We start from the raw sequence: 18112 nt of genomic DNA on the forward strand, positions 1-18112 counted from the left end.
AAAACAATGAATAGCTCAGCGAGATGATCTAACTATGTGTTGGCCGCCTCCAAATATACATGATATTGGACGCTTTAAAGCAGGTATAGAGAAATGTCAGTCATTACATCTCAAGTGAAAAGTTCTTGAGAAGGAAGATAAAATCAATGGATACATGTTGGAAGAGTTAGTAATTGGTTAAAAAAACTACTGTATTTCATATTTTCATCTCCAAATGAGCATATTCAGTGTGGAAAGGATGATGTTGTTTAAGTAAGGCCTACTAGACCTTGAACCAATAGACTAAAACTTGTCAACAAAACTGGCTTTCCGATCTTGGATTTAAGTGAGGGATTACACTACATTTTCCGCGTTCCTTCTTAGAAAGGCAGTAATCCTATCTAGACATCTAGTGGAGGTGGACAGGGACCAACTTTTGAACGACGAGCTTGTTATTGGTTCACACCAAAAATGCAGTAGACTTTGAATACTTAGTATAATTTCCAATCCGTCCGTTCTGTGGGCTCATCATAATTTAGTCAAAACTTATGAGGGTCACTCACTCACCCCTACTTTTGATGTAGCCTATATAAGGGGTTCATCACCATGGAATGTTAACAAGACAAGTGGAAAAGTCTCCGTCTATCATCTTTCTCACAATTGCATAAGAAAAACTAGTATGTACTATGTAGGAGGATGTTTGTAAATACAAAATAAATTGGAACTTGGGAAAAAAATGAAGAATAATATAAGGAACTAGATGTTGTGTATATAACATGACTAAAATTATCCAAAAAAAATTAGATATCTATCTATATTTTTTAATATTAAAGCTCCCACAAGTATTTATTTTTTTAAAAACTCTATTAAAATTCCACATTTAAAACGAGGATTTTTTTCTATTTGAAAAAAAATTAGGAATTTTATCCTATTAAAACAAATTATAAACTAATTAAAGTTTTTATCCTATTAAAACAAAATCTATTTTCCAATTGAAAAACGGGTTTTTAAAACTTAATTTAAAACAATTTGTTAAAAAATTAAAACGGGTTATCGACTAAAACGATAGTCAACGGGTTAGAAAAAAAAATCTAAATGTTTTCAAAAGAACCGGGTCTACAAACTAGTATATAGTATATAAAAAAATATAGCAAGAATATATAAGAATCGAAAATACAAATAAAGTAATTAATAGTTTTATCGCTCAAACCGTCATCGTATTTTACGCATTGATACTTAATAATAAATTCATTAATGCGACTAACAATATTGAAACACATATTATTATTTCAGCTGGATTAATTATTTTCTTCTTCACTATATTTTTCTCCAAAATTCATAATGGACTACTTTTTGTACACAAGTATTCTACATTAGCTACATACTTTGGGGGGGGGTACATTGACTCAAGAGGGGTTAATATAAAAGGAGCACCCTAAGCACATGTTGTTCCCCCTCTGTTTTTTTTTAGGGAACAGTTGTTAGCAACTGTCACTCTCATAAAACCCTAAATCCCGCTCACACTTCCTCATTTTCTCTCTCCTACTCTCAAAACCCTAAATCCCCCAATCCTCATTTTTTTCCAATCCCATCAAATCCCAAATTGAAGCTATGAATTCATTACATGAGGTAAGCAATGCATGTAATCATTATCAATTTCTCAATTTATTCATTTTTTATTAATCAATTTAATAATTTAATTTTTTTTTAATTTTTTTTAAATTTTGAAGTTTATATGATGGGTTCTACTTCCATTGCGTCGATAGTGAGTGAAGATTCTGTAAAAGTTCAATCTTTAGGTAAAGATAGTAGAAAAAACAACATGGTAGTTGTTGAAGTGAGTGGTGGTGATAATAATATTATAAATAGTAATGGTGATCAGAAGGATATGAGTGTTGTTTCTGCTCCGATGTCGCCGTGGAAGAAACCGGCTGGTGATGGGAAAGGAGCTGTTATGGGAGCAGAATCTTGGCCTGCTCTTGCGGAAGCAAGACCGATGACAAAGAATCTGGATTTCGCTGGTGCTGCTCCAGCTCCTGCTCCTGTTATTAAAGTGGCGGAGAAGCCGCTAAAGCCAGCGTATACTCATTCTCAGGTTTGTTTGAGGTTTAATGTATTACCTTGGATTTATATTGAATCGAGTATGTATATAGTATTACTGATTAATTGTTAAAGATTAGAGTAACTGGGAGGCTAAACCAAATAATGTTTTGAGCTTGATCAGTTTCAAATAATAATAACTTGGAAATGAAAAAAAAAATGAAAAGAAAAAGAAATTCGTTTTGTTTTTTGTCAAAGTGTTTACCTATTCCTCTGAGATGAAAATTACATTTTCACCTTTGAGTGACATTGAATGTATTTCAATTAGCCTTTTGAGTTTAAAGTTAATTGAACCATCCAACTTGCTAAAAATTGGGTTACTAGCAACTATGTTTCCAACTATAACAGGTTTGGGGAGAATTAGTTCGGTTGTCTTGTCGTACCAAATGTACTTACTATAAAAATAAGGTATGTTTGAACACCATTTCCCTATGAAATTGTTAGACTTGATGTGATATATAGTAAGAAATCAAATGCTTATGATGAAGTTTTAGTCAAAGTTTATGATATATAGTGAAAGTGGCTGGCTCTTTCAGTTGAGCCAACTTTTTCCCCTTATTGGTAATCAGATATGCCAGCCTATCAGGGTTTGATTACTCGTTATTGCACGAATGCACATACAGTGGGAGGTTAAAAGTGTCCAGGACAGAGCTGATTGCAGAGCTGGAGTTGCTTTTGGGTTGTTTAACATGTTTATTCCTTTTAGAACTAAGCCATATAATTGTATTACTGCGATCTGGTAATTGGATGCTCACTGATTCCATAATTTTTTTTTCCAGGGACCAGTTGGGACACGAAAACATAATGGGTTAGGAAGCACTAATCCTGCGCAGAAACATCCCTCATTACATCATCAGAAACAAGGTTTTAAGCGTAATCATCCTCCAAATAATGTGCCACCTTTTCCTGTACCAATAGCTTTTCAACAACCACCAATACCACCTGTTTTTCCTACTGTTGTGCCTGCACCTCATATTCCTATCCGTGAATATCCATACCGGCCTTTTCCTGTGCCCCTTCCAAATTTAGACCCCCATATGGTAAAATCTGGATGCGAAGCCCCAATACAAGCTTTTGTTGCACCTGGTCATGGCGGAGGTGTTGATTCAAGTAGAGGCTTTCAGCCTCCATTACGAGGAGATCCCAATGTATATGCTAACAATATTGCAAATCGGCGATATGACGTTCAAGAACCAGGTGTCCGGTTTAATCAAGCATGGCGTCACCAGCAAGCAAATAATCCTACAGACAATGTCAGTGTGCCAAGGGCTTTTGTAAGGCCCCCTCCATTTTTTGGTCCAGCACCGGGATTCATGAATGGACCAAGTTTTCCTGGTATATCTTTGATCTAGTACCACATCATGCTATTGCTCCTTTTTTTGTCTGTTGCATTTGATTTACTTAATTTTCTTAGTAACAATACTCCATGCCTCCCCCCTAATCTTAATAGCATGCTCAATGAAGGGGGTATAGAAACTTCAGTCATAGGCATCATAATCTCAAAGTTTTCCTTTAATCTGCGGGCACTTTCTATTTATTTCTATGTTACATGGACACACACATATTGTACATGATATACTTAATTTTTGGTATTTTTCCGTGTCGGATACAGACACATGTATCCGTGTCAATGTAACTTAGATTTATTTTATTGTCTTTATTTTGGATTTGTAGTTATTGTCATTGAGATAATTGTTATTATTGTATATTTATATTCATTTGCATATGTAATACAGGTCCAGGTTCTATGTACTATTTTCCTGCTGGATATCCAGATTCCATAAGGGGTCCCCGTTTTTTCCCACATCCTCCGCATCCTGGTTTACCCATACCGCCACCCTCGGAGGTGCTATTATTGAGCGCTAACGTAGTAAAACAGATTGAGTATTATTTCAGGTGAGTGTTAGTATAATTGCTGTGTTCTTGTTCTTTTATTTGATTTAATTTGTGTTTGGGTTTGGCAAGTTAATAATTAGAGTTACAAAATGGAATGAAAAAGTGATTAGTTCTACAACAACAACTGAGCTTTACTGAGAAATCATTGAACTATGCCTATAGACATAGCCTCCAATAACTTATCCTTCATAGCTCCTCGCATTAGAACAGTAATTGTTAACGTGGTCTATACATACTTGTGTTATGTGTTCTTAACTTCTTATGTATGCAAAGTAGCAATTGCTTGTGTTTATCACTCTTTGTCAAATTCAATAGTTTAAATAAACTTTGGCACATTCAATAATGTTACATTAAGCAAAGGTGATGTACTCAATAAACCCTCTTTTCCTATCAATATTTCTTACTTACCCGTATAGACACATCTTTATCATATTCTTGCATGCAAACAATCTTTGGCACATGTAGGTTTGTTTTGGAATTTCGGCTCATACTGGCGTGCCTAACACACACATACCATATATATTATGTTAAAAATTAAGTGGTCATCAGTGGCCTCATCTAAAAATAGTGGCCATTGTTTTTTAAAAATATTGGGTTTGTTGCTTAACCAAAAGAAAAAAATAAAGACCTGACAATAAACTTTTACGCAAAAGGTTCTGGTGTTAGAATTTTGGAAAGTCTAAAAAGTCCAACTGATTATTTCTTTGCCTCGTGGTTATAGTTTCTTCCAACTAAATATGTTTTGCACATTCTTTTATTGTTTATTTTATCATACCCCTAGCATGCCTTTTAGAATCTCCCTCCTATATTAACTTAGCAACATGAAATTGTTTACTGATAAGCGCGTGATTAATGTCTGAGGCATGCTGATATCGCAGCTCATAGCGTAAAATATCTAACTGCACTAAACAATTGATCCCTTACTATTTATTTATCTGTGCTTAGACATGCCACCATATTCTAACCACATCAAGGTTAAAATGCTTTTTCCATGAATGAAGATTCTAGACTTGCCTATCAATTTAGTTATGAATGTGGAGATCATTGATTTGCAGACTGTTCCTTCTTCACTTGTGCTTATCATCTCTTTGTTTGTAGTAATGAAAATTTGCAGAAGGACCACCACTTGCTCTCTTTAATGGATGACCAAGGATGGGTTGCAATTTCCAAAATAGCTGACTTCAACAGGGTAAAATTTACTACGCTCGACACCATATTTTTTGTTGTATTAGGATTTTTAGTAGAGCGGGTGGAAAGGAAAAAGTCATCTCGGCTTATGTAAGTCTGAAGTACTTTCGGTTACAAGGCTAAACTGATGTTAAATATGTATGTGGCAGGTCAAGAGAATGACCACAGATATACCTTTTATTCTGGACGCATTGCACGGCTCAAGTGTGGTAGAGGTTCAGGTTAGAAATCAATTTCTGATTTCAAGTTTTTGTGATTGTATCTTTATGTGAAACAGTTTAAATTTCAAATATTTCATATAGCTAATGTTTGCCTTTCTTTTGTTTGGATTGACTGATAATTTGACAGGGTAATAAAATACGGAAACGTGATGATTGGTCAAAGTGGATTATGGCGTCTGGACCAAATATCTCTTTATCAAAATCTCAGTCGCCACTGGCGCAAGAGGATGAGAAGTCAACTATTACTGTTGAAAATAGTGAATGCAATGCAAGAGATACAGATGGCATCTCAGAGTATCCCATGGAATCTCTTTTGGATAATAAAAGTATGCATGAAGATTCGCTCTCAAGCAAATTTTTTCCAAATATAGTTCCCAAGATTAGTTCAGGAACCAACAAGAGGAATCTACTGACTGATGCTGAGGGCTGTGATAGACAACCTAGGGACGTAAGCATGATTACTAATTCTGAATCAAGTTTAGAAATTAAATTTTCACAACTTGAGACCGCTCTGAGCTTTAAATCAGAAAATGGTGCAACCATTGGCTTTGGCATGGAGGGTACTGGTAGCAATTGCTTTAATAGCTCTGATTCTGCCGAAGGAACTATCAAACCTGTGAATCTTGTTGAGCGTGAATGTGAAAGTTTGATCCCTGTGCAGAAGCGGGTTATCTTGTCAAATAAGCGGGGTGGCTTGTCAAATGATTTTGCTAGCGAGTATTCAGGATTTACAGGAGATCAGAACACTTTCATGCTTGATGAAGAGATGGAACTGGAGCAACCGACAATCAGGAAAGATCATAGAAGGTATATGTGTTGCTTCCTCTTTCTCATGTAGTACCTTATTCTATTTGCTTTCTTATTAAGATCATCAAGTCATTTGATGATGTAGGCGTATCCATTCTCTTTTTGCCTTTTATATCCTTGTGAAATGAGATTTTTATATCTTCCAAGTATATGAGCGTACATATTTGCATTATTTGCAAGTTGTAGTTGGGAATACTGCTTGCTATGCTGTCAAAGGCGCCAACTTTAGTGAAAATTATTATTGTTGGAAAAGGCGCTAGTTGGGAAGACTAGCACCTCGCGTGCTCCTGGGAACATAGATTGCTAGAGTTAGATGTATCGTACTGGATGTACTTGTGTCCTTGATATGTCTGTGTATGATATGACCATATATAAAGTTAAGGAGGCTATTTTAGACAATTCTGACTCTATTCTCTCTCCCTCCCTCAAATCAAAATTTTTGTTCTGTTCTGTCTACATTGTCAGAACTTCTTTCTGGTTCTGTTTAGAAAACTGAATAAATTTGTTGGTTTTGGTGTTTTTGTTCTTGTGTTTAATTATTATCTTTCATATTTCTCCTTTTTTTAATAGTATTTTTTCCCCGAGTTTTTAGTGGATCTATCTTTTTTTTAAAAAAAAAAAATTATATAATATTTATTTGATTTAGGTTTGTCCTTGATTTGGTTCTTAGAATGTCCTTGTAAATGGATTGGTTTTATGCTAAATCTCTGCATTACTTTTTCTGTAATTTTCTTAACTTCTGATATATTTGGCTGATTATTTCTGTGCATCTTCCAAATGGCCTTGTCGTACATAGGATTGAAGATGAAGACGACGAAATGGATGGCAGTGATCGTGCTGTACAGAAGCTTATGATTGTCACACAGGTAAGACTGTCAACCTGTTTACTGTTTGCTGAGGAGAATTGAACTGTTCCTGATGGCTTGTTACTGATCAAATGATTAATGTCCGTATTCTATGTATGCCCAGTTTTTTGTTCTCTGGTTGGCAATTGCTATCACATCATTCATATAATTCCAAGTTTAGAATGGTTTTTTACGTTCTGGCAGCGAATCTCTCTGGACTGTACTAATAACTGTAGTATATGTTAAGCTTGTGTAAAGATAATAGTGCAAATGGTTTCATTGCTTGCAATGTATTCTTCTAAACCAAACTGAAGTGCATGGCATGTTTTCCAGGTTTTGTGCCCGTTTTTGAATGCAGATACATATTTTAGTTTTATCCTTTCTTAGCTTTTAAAATCTAGCAGATCTTACGGTTCTTCTTTAAAGCTTTGTGTTTTCTGCCACACAGGATCCTCAAGCTGTCAAAAGTGATAGAAGTAGTGCGACAGAATCTGATACTCTTTCAAAGGAACTTGCTTCTGCAATCAATGATGGACTTTACTTCTATGAGCAGGTTGACGGGCACATTGTTATGTTATTGTTTTTCAATAAGTTGAATGTTTATTGGAGCCATCCCCTTGATTTTTTTAAAAAAATATGACCACTCTTGGCAGGAACTAAAAGCTAAGCGGTTTAATAATCCAAGGGCTAATAATGGTTTAGGGATGAGAGATAGGTATTCTAGATCTCCCAGCCAGGCAAATGGATTTCCTAATCCAAAGGTCATTGTGAGTCCTGGAAACAATGTTTTAGAAGAAAATGGGCACGTGAACTCAAGGAGGAGGCAGAACAAAGGTGCTAACAAGCAACAGCCATCCCATAAGCAGAGGCTGTTCTCTAGCAATAATAGAAACCCTGGCAGTGTTCGGAACCTTCATGGTAACACAGTGTCAGAAAGTCCTCCCAGCAACTCAGTTGGCTTTTTTTTTGGGTCAACTCCACCAGATAGTTATGGGTAAGTTTGGGTTTTCACATGATATCTGTTACGGTCCTGTGGATCCATCCATTTTGGCTGAATCGCACGACTAGACAAGTATCTGTCTGTGTTTCTTGGTTATCTTTTTTTGGTCAAGTATTCGACGGGATTTGTTTGAATAGTGATGGTTCCTATGTCTCACAGTCCTGGGTCCTCAAAATTGAGCGCTTCACCTCATGGGATCCCATCTGGGAGTAGTCCGCCGGTGGGGTCTATGCCAAAGCCTTTCCCGCCATTTCAACATCCAAGTCATCAGCTTCTGGAAGAAAATGGCTTTAAGCAGCAGAAGTAAGGGACATTGGTTCGTCATTCACTTTTGACGATATAGAGAAATTTTCAGATATATCGCACATTTGATTCTAGTTGTATGATGTTTGTGTCATGTGCACTTGCTTTTTTGTAGGTACGTGAAGTATCATAAGCGTTGCTTGAGTGACAGAAAGAGGTTGGGAATTGGTTGCAGCGAGGTTGGTCTTTATTTTGAAATTTGTCGGTTATCTCCTTAATTCAGAAGATCCCTTGATCCTAAGGGATCTTCAAGGACTCAGACAGTTTGATTTAGTTTATCTTTTGTAAGGCAGTCTTAACACTTCTCCTTTGTCTGAAGAGTCCTGCACTGGAAATATCGGTTGTTAGGGTCTATTTTCATTTTTATAACTCATATCCCGTTACATCTTTTTTAGTTAGCAAATAGGAAGATCTCAGCATGATTAGGATTTTTTTTCGCTGCACTCAAAAAGAGAAAGCATGAAAAGTTTACACTTCTTCCTGTTATTAACTTGTGTATCGGTATTGTGTCAAAAGAGTATTTCTTGTTGGATGCATGTTTTGGGTTGAAATACTTCAATTGAAGTTGACATTTGTCAATAAAATGTCAAATTGCACAGTTGGTTTAATTTTTATTGTTTCATGTCCCTTTTGTTGTTAATGTACAGGAAATGAATACATTGTACCGGTTTTGGTCCTTTTTTCTGAGAGAGGAGTTTATGCGGCCCATGTATGATGAGTTTCGGAAGTTAGCACTGGAAGATGCGGCTTCTAAGTACAATTATGGACTAGAATGCCTCTTCAGGTTTTACAGGTAGTTTTTGTCAGTCATATCCAAGATCTGCTTAAAACGAGACTTAGTTTTATCTGCATCTTTTCCTCTTTAGAGGTTGAGAATATAGTTAAGTGGGGGAATATACAGGATGGAACAAGCCATTTCGAGGGCAAAAAGGAGGAAATATTGATTTCCGTTCAGTTTTGTGATTTCTTCCATGATACTATAATTGTCATTCTTGTTCTTGTTTCTTGTAGTTATGGGCTGGAGAGACATTTCAGAGAGGATGTTTATGAGGATTTTGAACAAATCACCCTCGAATTTTACAAGAAAGGCAACCTTTATGGCCTTGAGAAATACTGGTAACTCTTTTTCACCAGACTGTCTTTTATTTTTATTATTGTTATTGATAATGGTATATTTGATGTTATTTATACCTTCATTTTCTGAAAAAGTGATGTAAGGTTTTGGTATACTATCTCAGTATCTCTCTTAACTGCTTTTCCTTTTCTCTGCTTTAAGTCACCAGTTTATATTGAGGAGGGGAAATAAAGACAGAATTTCTCTTTCGTGGAATGATCACTAATTTAGCCTAATATCAGTTTTCTAATTGACATTCCACGGTGCTTATGTTAATAGTAACCATTCGAACATTCCCTTTCCCCAAGCTTTTGTAAGTTGTACCTTGGTTGAGTTGGGTTCTGTGACTTTTGTCTCTTTGAATGCTACCATGTTACTGAAAATTTGCATCAATGCTTTTAGTCTAACACCTTAAGCATAGCTACTTGGGTGTTTCCTCTAAATGCATGGTCTTGACTTTTGAGTTGCTTCTACTAATGTACTGTAGCAATCTGGCATAACGCCAGCTGATCTGATGAAAGGTGGGGAAGGGACGAGAGTTTATGTTGGTAGTGGTTATCTTTTATTCCTTTTAGTTACTTTTGCTTTTGTGACAGGGCTTTCCACCATTTTCGGGAGGCACGTGAGAAGAAAGCATCGTCTAAGAGTCTAAAAAAGCATCTGGAGTTAGAGAGGTTGCTGAGAGAAGAATTCCGGTGCATTGAGGATTTTCGGGCAAAGGAGAAGGCAGCAAAAGATACTAGTAGCAGCTCGAGCGGTGTTGTTCCTGCAGCTGGTGGGAATAGGGAAATGCCATTTCTAGGGCAGGCCAGAAACAAGTCCAACTTGGCGAGAGAGCTGGAGTCCCACTGACAAATGCTGTCTACAAGTCAGTTGATTATGTTTTGATGTGGACAACTTCTGCGTGCACGAAATCTGCACTGCCCTAGCCAATTTTTGTTACTTCTCTAGAGCGATTGGAAAATTTTGTGCAGATTTTTGAAGCTCTCTTTGAGCTGAGAGAGGTGGTCATTTTTTTCTCTTCTCGGATTTTGTACATAAACCAAAAATGCCAAAAAAAAAAAAAAAAAAAAAAAAAAAAAAAATGAAAAGAAAAGGAAATAATAGATGGATCTGAATGTGGAAATAGACCAATAAGAAACTGGTAGATGTCCTCCTTTTGGATGCTTTCTGATATAAACAGTAGGCATTTTCTGAACGTTACTGTTGTCAAATTTTTTCATTCTTTTAATCTTCATTTCTATTTTAATTCTTTCTATTTGAGTAATGCAAGTGTCGGTAACGATTTAGCATGCCACCGTTAGTTGCCTCAATTGTTGGAAGCAAGCATAGGGATTTCGAAAGCTTTTTGCTGTATTAATAATGTCTGTAACATATTGAGAGAGATTGACATCTCATATTTTCACATAGTCAGATACACGTTTGAATGGCTGGCAAGTTTAACTCCAAAAGTGTAGGGGTTTAAAGAATTAAGAAATCACTAAACACTTAACACTAAGAATTTTGGTTTGAAACTTAATTATTGACTAAAAGAAACAATCAGAAAGTGGAAAATTTTCATCTCCAACGTTCTTCAAGTAACTTTTCTTGTCGGCCTCCATATTTCTTTGTGTAGTCCACTGGTAGAAGTGGCATAAGTATGTTGACATATATCTGTGAGATCACCCCAAAAATATAGGCAAAACAAATTACCTACTTGAGTGCTAGTCAACTGGAAGCATAACCATTTCCCTCCAAATAGCAAAATGTATCCTTTCATTGTGCTTGCCCATAACTACGTACGTTGCATGGCGGTACCTATTCTGAGAAGCTCATAGCAACCCAATGGAGTAATTTTAATTTTGGTAACACCTCCTTTTACCTTTTTGATTTGCTTTACATCATCGTGCAATTCCTGTAAACTCAGAATACATTTTTGTTTAGATATCAACATAAATCATTCATATGTTTGAGATTTATATTCCGGCCTATTGTGGAATAATGTAGAAGTAATAAGACATGGGATAGGTTAATGGAATTAAATTGTTTGGATTGGGTAATATTTGTGGACTGCAATCTTTATGAAAGTTATAGATTTCGTTTGATATTTGGTTTATTTGTGCCATATTTAAGGTTATACTGACTGTATAACTTATTATTCTAAAGCTAAAAGATAGTTATGTTATAAGGTATGAGCTAAATCGGTAGATTTTTCTTCTAGTCTTGAACCAAATATATATTTGGTTTGATTATAGTTCTTGTGTTAAGTAACCGCAGTCCGTCTACTTAAAAAACTTGAGGTATCTAAGAGTGGAAAACTAATTAGTTCACAATAATCATATCTTAACATTCTAATACACATTTAGAGTTGACATCCTCGTCGGTCCATTCTATTGACGCTCTCACTTTTCAAGGTTCACACTTTTGACGTGGAGCTGGCTCTGATACCACTAGAGAACACAACAAAATACCTCAAAATCTCGACTTGTTAAGGAGCAAAAATTTAATCACTTAACCAAGATCCTAACATCTTCTATCATGTTTAGTTTTTGCATTCGATCAATTATAAATATTACTTTTTAAAATACCTCATTTGCCACTTCAACTCTTTTAGTTGTAGTTGTTTTATTCAACCAATACCTATTAAGCAAAACTCTCGTATCTATTTTCCATAATAATTTGATAGATATTACTTTTGATTTAGACAAAAAAAAAATTCTAGACCAACTCAATTTTCAATAATACTATGGTCTCTTGTCTCTTTTTATTAATGATGCATATATTCTATAACGGTTGGCAATCAAAACAAATGCAGCATATTATCAATACTATCCATCTTTTCTATATATTACATGCGGATTACTGTGTGCGGTTTATGTATAAACTGACAAATATGTGGACCAAAAAATTATCTTAATTACAAAGTATATATATGGCTACATTGACCGTTCAATAATATTAATTAGTAATTAAAAAAAAATAACAAACAAATTGACAAAAAGATATGTATATTCTCTTGAAATTTCCCTTTCTTCCCACAAATTAAAGTTTTTCTCTAAAGTTAAGGTTGGTGGAATTTCCTTTTGTTATTGTATTATCTCATGAAATTCTCTACTAAAAAGTGTATTATTGTATGATCTAGTTGTAATTTATTTTTGGCTATATTTCTCTAATTGCAATTAAATCAGAAAATTATTTATTGTCAATTTTGAAGTTAATTTAAATATGGTGCAGAGAGAGAGGAAGGGTAGAGGGGGTCTGGAGTTTAGACCTTAGATTCCCAAACCAGGGAGGGCAGTGTAGAGCAGAAATCTCATTGGGAGCATGTCTACACATTTAGCCAAGTGTTGGGGCAGTTGTATATACCATAGTTAATTAACCCCACCAAAATGTTAACCATTCTTTAACCCAACACTCTACCTCAAAAGAAATCTCAATATAAATCCCTCTCTTGCTCCTCCTTCTTTCTATACAGCATTTCTTCTTTGGTAAACCAACTTTAGGTAACCAAAAATAGCTAAAAGGTGAGAAAAGTAGGCAGCCATCCCCACATTATTATACACCCCCAAAAAACACACTACAAACTCTCTCTCTCTCCTCTCTTTAACCCCAACAAAAACAAATGAAGAAGTCACCTTCTTCTTCTTGCTCTTCAACTGCCTCAAATGAGCAAATTCCCTCTCTTTCTTTACCATCTCCACCACCTTTAACTTCTGAAGAATCTAAACCCAGAGTGAAAAGAGCTAGAAAAACTGTGAATCCTGGGAAAGAAACACAAGGGAATGATAGTACTACTAATGCCAAGAGAAGTTCTATGTACAGAGGAGTCACTAGGTGAGCATGTCCAACACTTCATTTTTGTCAGTTTTTTTTGTTGAATCTAGTCTTTTTATGAGATGGTTATGTGTTAAATATTCTTGCATGTTTATAAAAATGATGACCAGGCATAGATGGACTGGAAGGTTTGAAGCTCACTTATGGGACAAGAACTCTGTTAATTCTAAAAAGAAAAAAGGGAAACAAGGTGATATATATAATTACAGAAATCAGGACAAAGATTTTGGTCTTTTAATTTCATTGTTTTTTAACATAGACAGTTCTTTTTTACATACGGATACTCTGTGCTTTTGGGATCTGATTATTTTATGTTGTTGCTTGCGTGGTGATCTGCAAATCTAACGTTCCTTTGCCGCTTTTGTCGCTGATCATTAGTTTATTTGGGTAAGTAACAATGTATAGCCCATAGCAACTGTTATACTCTCTTTTTAAATCAATCAAATGACTAAAAAAAAAATGTGTTTTGGGTCTAATATAGGAGCTTACGATGAGGAAGAGGCCGCAGCGCACACTTATGACTTGGCTGCTTTAAAATTCTGGGGGACAGATACTACTCTCAACTTCCCGGTATATACATTTCAACAACTTTTAATTATTCTTCCCAATTTGGAACTGTTTTTGTTATTTTGTAGCTTTCACAATTTATTGATTTTTCTTAAAATTAATGTTGGACTGTTGTTGCTAAAAAAATTTCTTCTTTATTGTGATATTTAATGCAGATGAACACATACACTAAGGACTTTGAGCTGATGCAGAACATGTCGAGGGAAGAGTACCTGGCTTCTCTGCGCAGGAGGAGTAGTGGTTTCTCTAGAGGAATTTCTAAATATCGAGGGGTGGCAAGGTAACAAATTAGCTAGAATAATTGTTCTTTTTTTTCTTTTATTTTCTTTTTTTTGTAATTGATTTCCACATTTATTCAGGATTCAAAGAGACCAAGAGGGTATTCACTATTCGCGTTTAATACCCGTTTTATACATTTTTACGTGTAATATGAATAATAAGGCGAACATTTATACATTCTGCCCTTGTGTTACATTTAAGTGAGACACCATCTTTAAATCCTCAATCTTGGGGTGCGATTTTTTAACCAACATTGCCGGATTAATGACAGGCACCATCACAATGGACGTTGGGAGGCGAGAATAGGCCGTGTTTACGGCAACAAATATCTATATCTTGGAACCTACCGTAAGTGGATACCTTATTTTTTTTTGTTCATTTTCCTTAATAAACTTTCCAAATACTACTTTGTCATTTCTCCTTGTGTAAGTAAGTGTGTAACGGAGACCTTTGGTGCACGTGAGGCAACTCGTGAATGAGTGAACTTTTGTAGAGCACGTGCACTGTACACGTGTTATTGCCATGCAAGCATGGACTTGATTATAAACGTGAGAGAGAGATTCTTTTTTGTCTTTTCATTCACACTTGTCATTAGATCAGTGGGTGTTGGGTTGTGGGCCTGACCCATAAAGCTCTGACCAATTTTGATTCGGGGGCCTACTATATCAACATACGTGGACACATTTTGAGGTGGTACTGGCTGGGCTTTGGACCATTGACTGTCCTTTTCTCCATAATTTCTTTAAGGAAATGGAATTAGTTGGTCGTCAAAATGGTCAAATCATAATAAATATTTTTTTAGCCCATAGCATAAAATATGGAGATACGGGTATTTATCGATATTTAATTTCTTGATAAGTTGATATATATTGTAGATATATATTCTCTTTAGGGGATATTTTATATTGTTTTATATGCAAATATAATTGATATATTCAAAATATTGACAAATATTATAGATATTTCTTAATATATTACATTATATTATTTGTATTAATTTGAAATATAATGGTAATGAACTAATTATTAAACAAAATTGCTACTTAAACAAAATATCTCAAAATATCGCCATATATCTCAAGATATCGTTGATATTTGTAGTTATATATACTAGCATTTTGGGCACGCTCTATGAGCGTGAAATTGAGAGTTGTCCAATAAGCCTAACCAAATTGCAACCGATGCGCCTGTTTTTTTTCGTATTTATTTTATGTTACCTATCCGAAATTGAAATTAATCGGGTTAATAAAAAAACCCCGATTTCAAATTTTAAATTTGAATCAATCATAAAATTTTAATTCCCAACCCGATTTGTTGTTCTAGATGTAAAGAGGTCCCACTAACCCACTAATTTAGACTAAATGTGTTAAATTTGTCGGGATAAAAAAAAATGAAATAATTTCTGAATTTTAAAAGAGTGTGAAATTGAGAGTTGTCCAATTAATTAAGCCACGAAAGCAAGCCTAACAAAAGCCCAGTCCATGTGGTAAGATTGATTTTAAAAAAAATTGCAACCGAAACCTACTCAAAATAAGCCCAACCAAATTGCAACCGAAGCCCAGTAATAAAAAGCCCATCGAATTCTAGCCCAGCCGCAATTGTTGACCAATCTAGTTAGACTTGAATATTATATTTACACATTTACCTTTATCAAATATAATAAATTACAAATAAAATCAGATTATAGCATCATAAATAGAAATTATGAGCGAAGGCAAAATTGGAAAGCAAAAAATCCGATTGATGGAAAGCAAAAAATCCGATTATGAGCGAGGGCAAAATTGGGGAGTTTTTTTTATAGGTAAAAGATATTTAAACATATCGCAATATTTATATATCTCTTATTGAAATCTTGATAGATGTATTGCAATATTTTGTACTATGGTTTAGCCAACAACCAACTACAATACTATATACATGATACATGCATCAAATTCTGTCCATTTCAACTAGATTTCTTTGGAATGTAGAACATTTTAATGCGTGTGTTTAAGAAAAACAAGTTAAAATTTTGCGAATAGGACCAGCTAATCACATTATTAACACCATTACACAATTTGTAACCACCATTTTGGAACGAGTCAATCCTATGGATCATCCAATTTTTCTACCTTTGGAACCACATCTATAGAGTATAGAGAGTTAGTCTTAGAGGCCAAAATATCAAAGATGATTTTATCGCTAATGTTGTTTAAAAAACTATTTGGATTGGAGTCATAGCTAGTAATTCGCCGAATTATTCACGAATTATTCGCGAATTATAAGGTTTGACGAATAAAACGAATAATTCGGCGAATTTTTGAATGATACGGTTTAATTCGCGAATTGGTTTGGGCTTATAATTTATAATTCGCGAATTATTCACTTAATTATAAGGTTTGGCGAATAAAATGACATTTGTATTATTTTTTCATGAATAAAATTGTAAAAATAAAAATAAAAACGTTATATACTTATATATCAAAATTTTAAATGTAAAATATATAGCCAAATTTTAAAGAAATATATTCGTATTATACCCGTTTAAAACACGTATATCGTATTTTTACCGTTAGCGTTTTATTGGACCGAATATTTAAAAGTATTATTGTTGAAAATTTCGAATCTTAGGCGAATAATTGACGTATCGAACTTTTGCCGTCCACGAATTTACTAGCTATGATTGGAGTGCGTTGGATGTTACATAATCTAGAATATCAGTGTCTCCATATTTCTATCACATTGAATTTGAATGCTCACATGCAAGTGTCCCCAGTACTCGTTTGTGTTTTGTCGTGTGATGATCCCAATGATCCCAACTGCTAAAAATAAACGTTAATTATAGCTTTTGTCAAGCCAAAACATCATGCATATCCTAATATCAATGTTGATTTTATTTTTCTTTTTTGATTCAAATACTAATTGTAGAAACTCAAGAAGAAGCGGCGAGAGCTTATGACAAGGCAGCTATAGAGTACAGGGGAGTGAATGCAGTAACAAATTTTGATATAAATGACTACATAAACCATCCGCAACAACAGGACGACTCGCTACCGCCACCAATACCACTTCAAGAGCTCTCTATCAGTGAGCCGCAAGAGATGGTTTCGTCTAATCACATTCCTAATCTAGACCTCAAATCTGAGAATCAGTCTACTGTTATGGTTGTGGATTCTGCTATGGACTACATCCCATGGAGCCTATGCATGGATAATGGGTTCAACCCGTTGCCAATTCCCAATGGAAGTCTCGCAAAACCGAGTGGTTTCATGGATTTCTTTCATGGAAATGGCTTTCAAGAAGACATCGATTACTTATTTGAAGATGATCAAGGAAAGGGGTTTGATTTGGATGATTTTTTAAATGAGTCAGGTGAGTCAGATGAGACTATTGTGGTACAAGGTCCCGAATGTGGTTTACTTGAAAATAGGGACAACGAGGGTATATCTCCTTTACTAACAACAACATCAACTGCAACAACAACCTCAATTTCATATCACTACCCTTTTAGCATTTCTGCTTAGATGATACAGGTGAGCAAACATATGCCCTTTTTGGGGGGTCATTTGAGAGTAACATTTGTTGGAGTTGGTTTAAGTTTGGTTTTTAGGTGGATATCTAAACCCTCAATAGGATATTTAGCTTAGCACAAAAAACTCTTATTGGCTTTTAAAGAGGCACATGGTGCATTTTCTTACTAATTTATTTATGTAGGGATACTTTGATTGGATTTCTTAGTATTGTTTTTCCTTTTAAGTTGTATTTCTTGGATTTGTCTAAGGTGCATGACTGCCACCTTAGCCAACAGCTAACGAGGAACGGAGCTAGGATTATAAGCCAACGGGTGCGAGATTATGAGCACACCCCAAAAAAAAAAACCCCGTATATAATTTTTTTATTTTTTTATTGTCAAAAGGTCTAAACAATAAAGATCAACAAAAATATGCATTTATTTCAATTAACAAAATAAGAGTGTGTTGACTACTAAGAATTTAATAAGGACTGATGAAATTAACTACTT

General features: G+C 34.9%; 2 protein-coding genes across 3 annotated transcripts; both read left to right on the forward strand.

The window, feature by feature from the left end:
- Positions 1-1448: 1448 nt before the first annotated feature.
- Positions 1449-10651, forward strand: LARP1A (LA RNA-binding protein). 2 transcript variants are annotated; one of them, XM_086575036.1, is made up of 15 exons: positions 1449-1608; positions 1710-2074; positions 2859-3414; positions 3816-3975; positions 5074-5164; positions 5313-5384; positions 5512-6191; positions 6988-7057; positions 7485-7589; positions 7690-8030; positions 8196-8339; positions 8455-8518; positions 8987-9132; positions 9351-9455; positions 10050-10651. In XM_086575036.1, exons 2-15 carry the CDS (start codon positions 1715-1717, stop codon positions 10303-10305), a joined length of 3150 nt encoding a protein of 1049 aa, XP_086431162.1. In that variant the 5' UTR covers positions 1449-1608; positions 1710-1714; the 3' UTR covers positions 10306-10651. The 2 variants fall into 2 exon arrangements, 1 of the variants encoding a protein (XP_086431162.1); XR_015203109.1 differs by having other exon boundaries at positions 1468-1608; positions 8196-8352.
- Positions 10652-11240: 589 nt separating this feature from the next.
- On the forward strand, positions 11241-17821 carry LOC147485051 (ethylene-responsive transcription factor WRI1-like). The gene is made up of 7 exons (XM_086575037.1): positions 11241-11297; positions 12669-13266; positions 13377-13456; positions 13748-13836; positions 13989-14113; positions 14384-14460; positions 17020-17821. Exons 2-7 carry the CDS (start codon positions 13055-13057, stop codon positions 17613-17615), a joined length of 1179 nt encoding a protein of 392 aa, XP_086431163.1. The 5' UTR covers positions 11241-11297; positions 12669-13054; the 3' UTR covers positions 17616-17821.
- The last annotated feature ends 291 nt before the right edge of the window (positions 17822-18112 follow it).

This window comes from Coptis chinensis, chromosome 7, assembly GCF_015680905.1.
Source record: "Coptis chinensis isolate HL-2020 chromosome 7, ASM1568090v1, whole genome shotgun sequence".
Classification (NCBI taxonomy): Eukaryota; Viridiplantae; Streptophyta; class Magnoliopsida; order Ranunculales; family Ranunculaceae; genus Coptis; species Coptis chinensis.

Bases quoted from the DNA above. Each gene is read 5' to 3' on its own strand.
- LARP1A (XM_086575036.1), top strand. From the start codon at position 1,715: ATGATGGGTTCTACTTCCATTGCGTCGATAGTGAGTGAAGATTCTGTA. The intron at 3,415-3,815 runs GTATATCTTTGA...TATGTAATACAG, and splicing joins GAATGGACCAAGTTTTCCTG to GTCCAGGTTCTATGTACTAT. The intron at 5,165-5,312 runs GTAAAATTTACT...TGTATGTGGCAG, and splicing joins AAATAGCTGACTTCAACAGG to GTCAAGAGAATGACCACAGA.
- LOC147485051 (XM_086575037.1), top strand. From the start codon at position 13,055: ATGAAGAAGTCACCTTCTTCTTCTTGCTCTTCAACTGCCTCAAATGAG. The intron at 13,267-13,376 runs GTGAGCATGTCC...AATGATGACCAG, and splicing joins ATGTACAGAGGAGTCACTAG to GCATAGATGGACTGGAAGGT. The intron at 13,457-13,747 runs GTGATATATATA...GGTCTAATATAG, and splicing joins AAAGAAAAAAGGGAAACAAG to GAGCTTACGATGAGGAAGAG.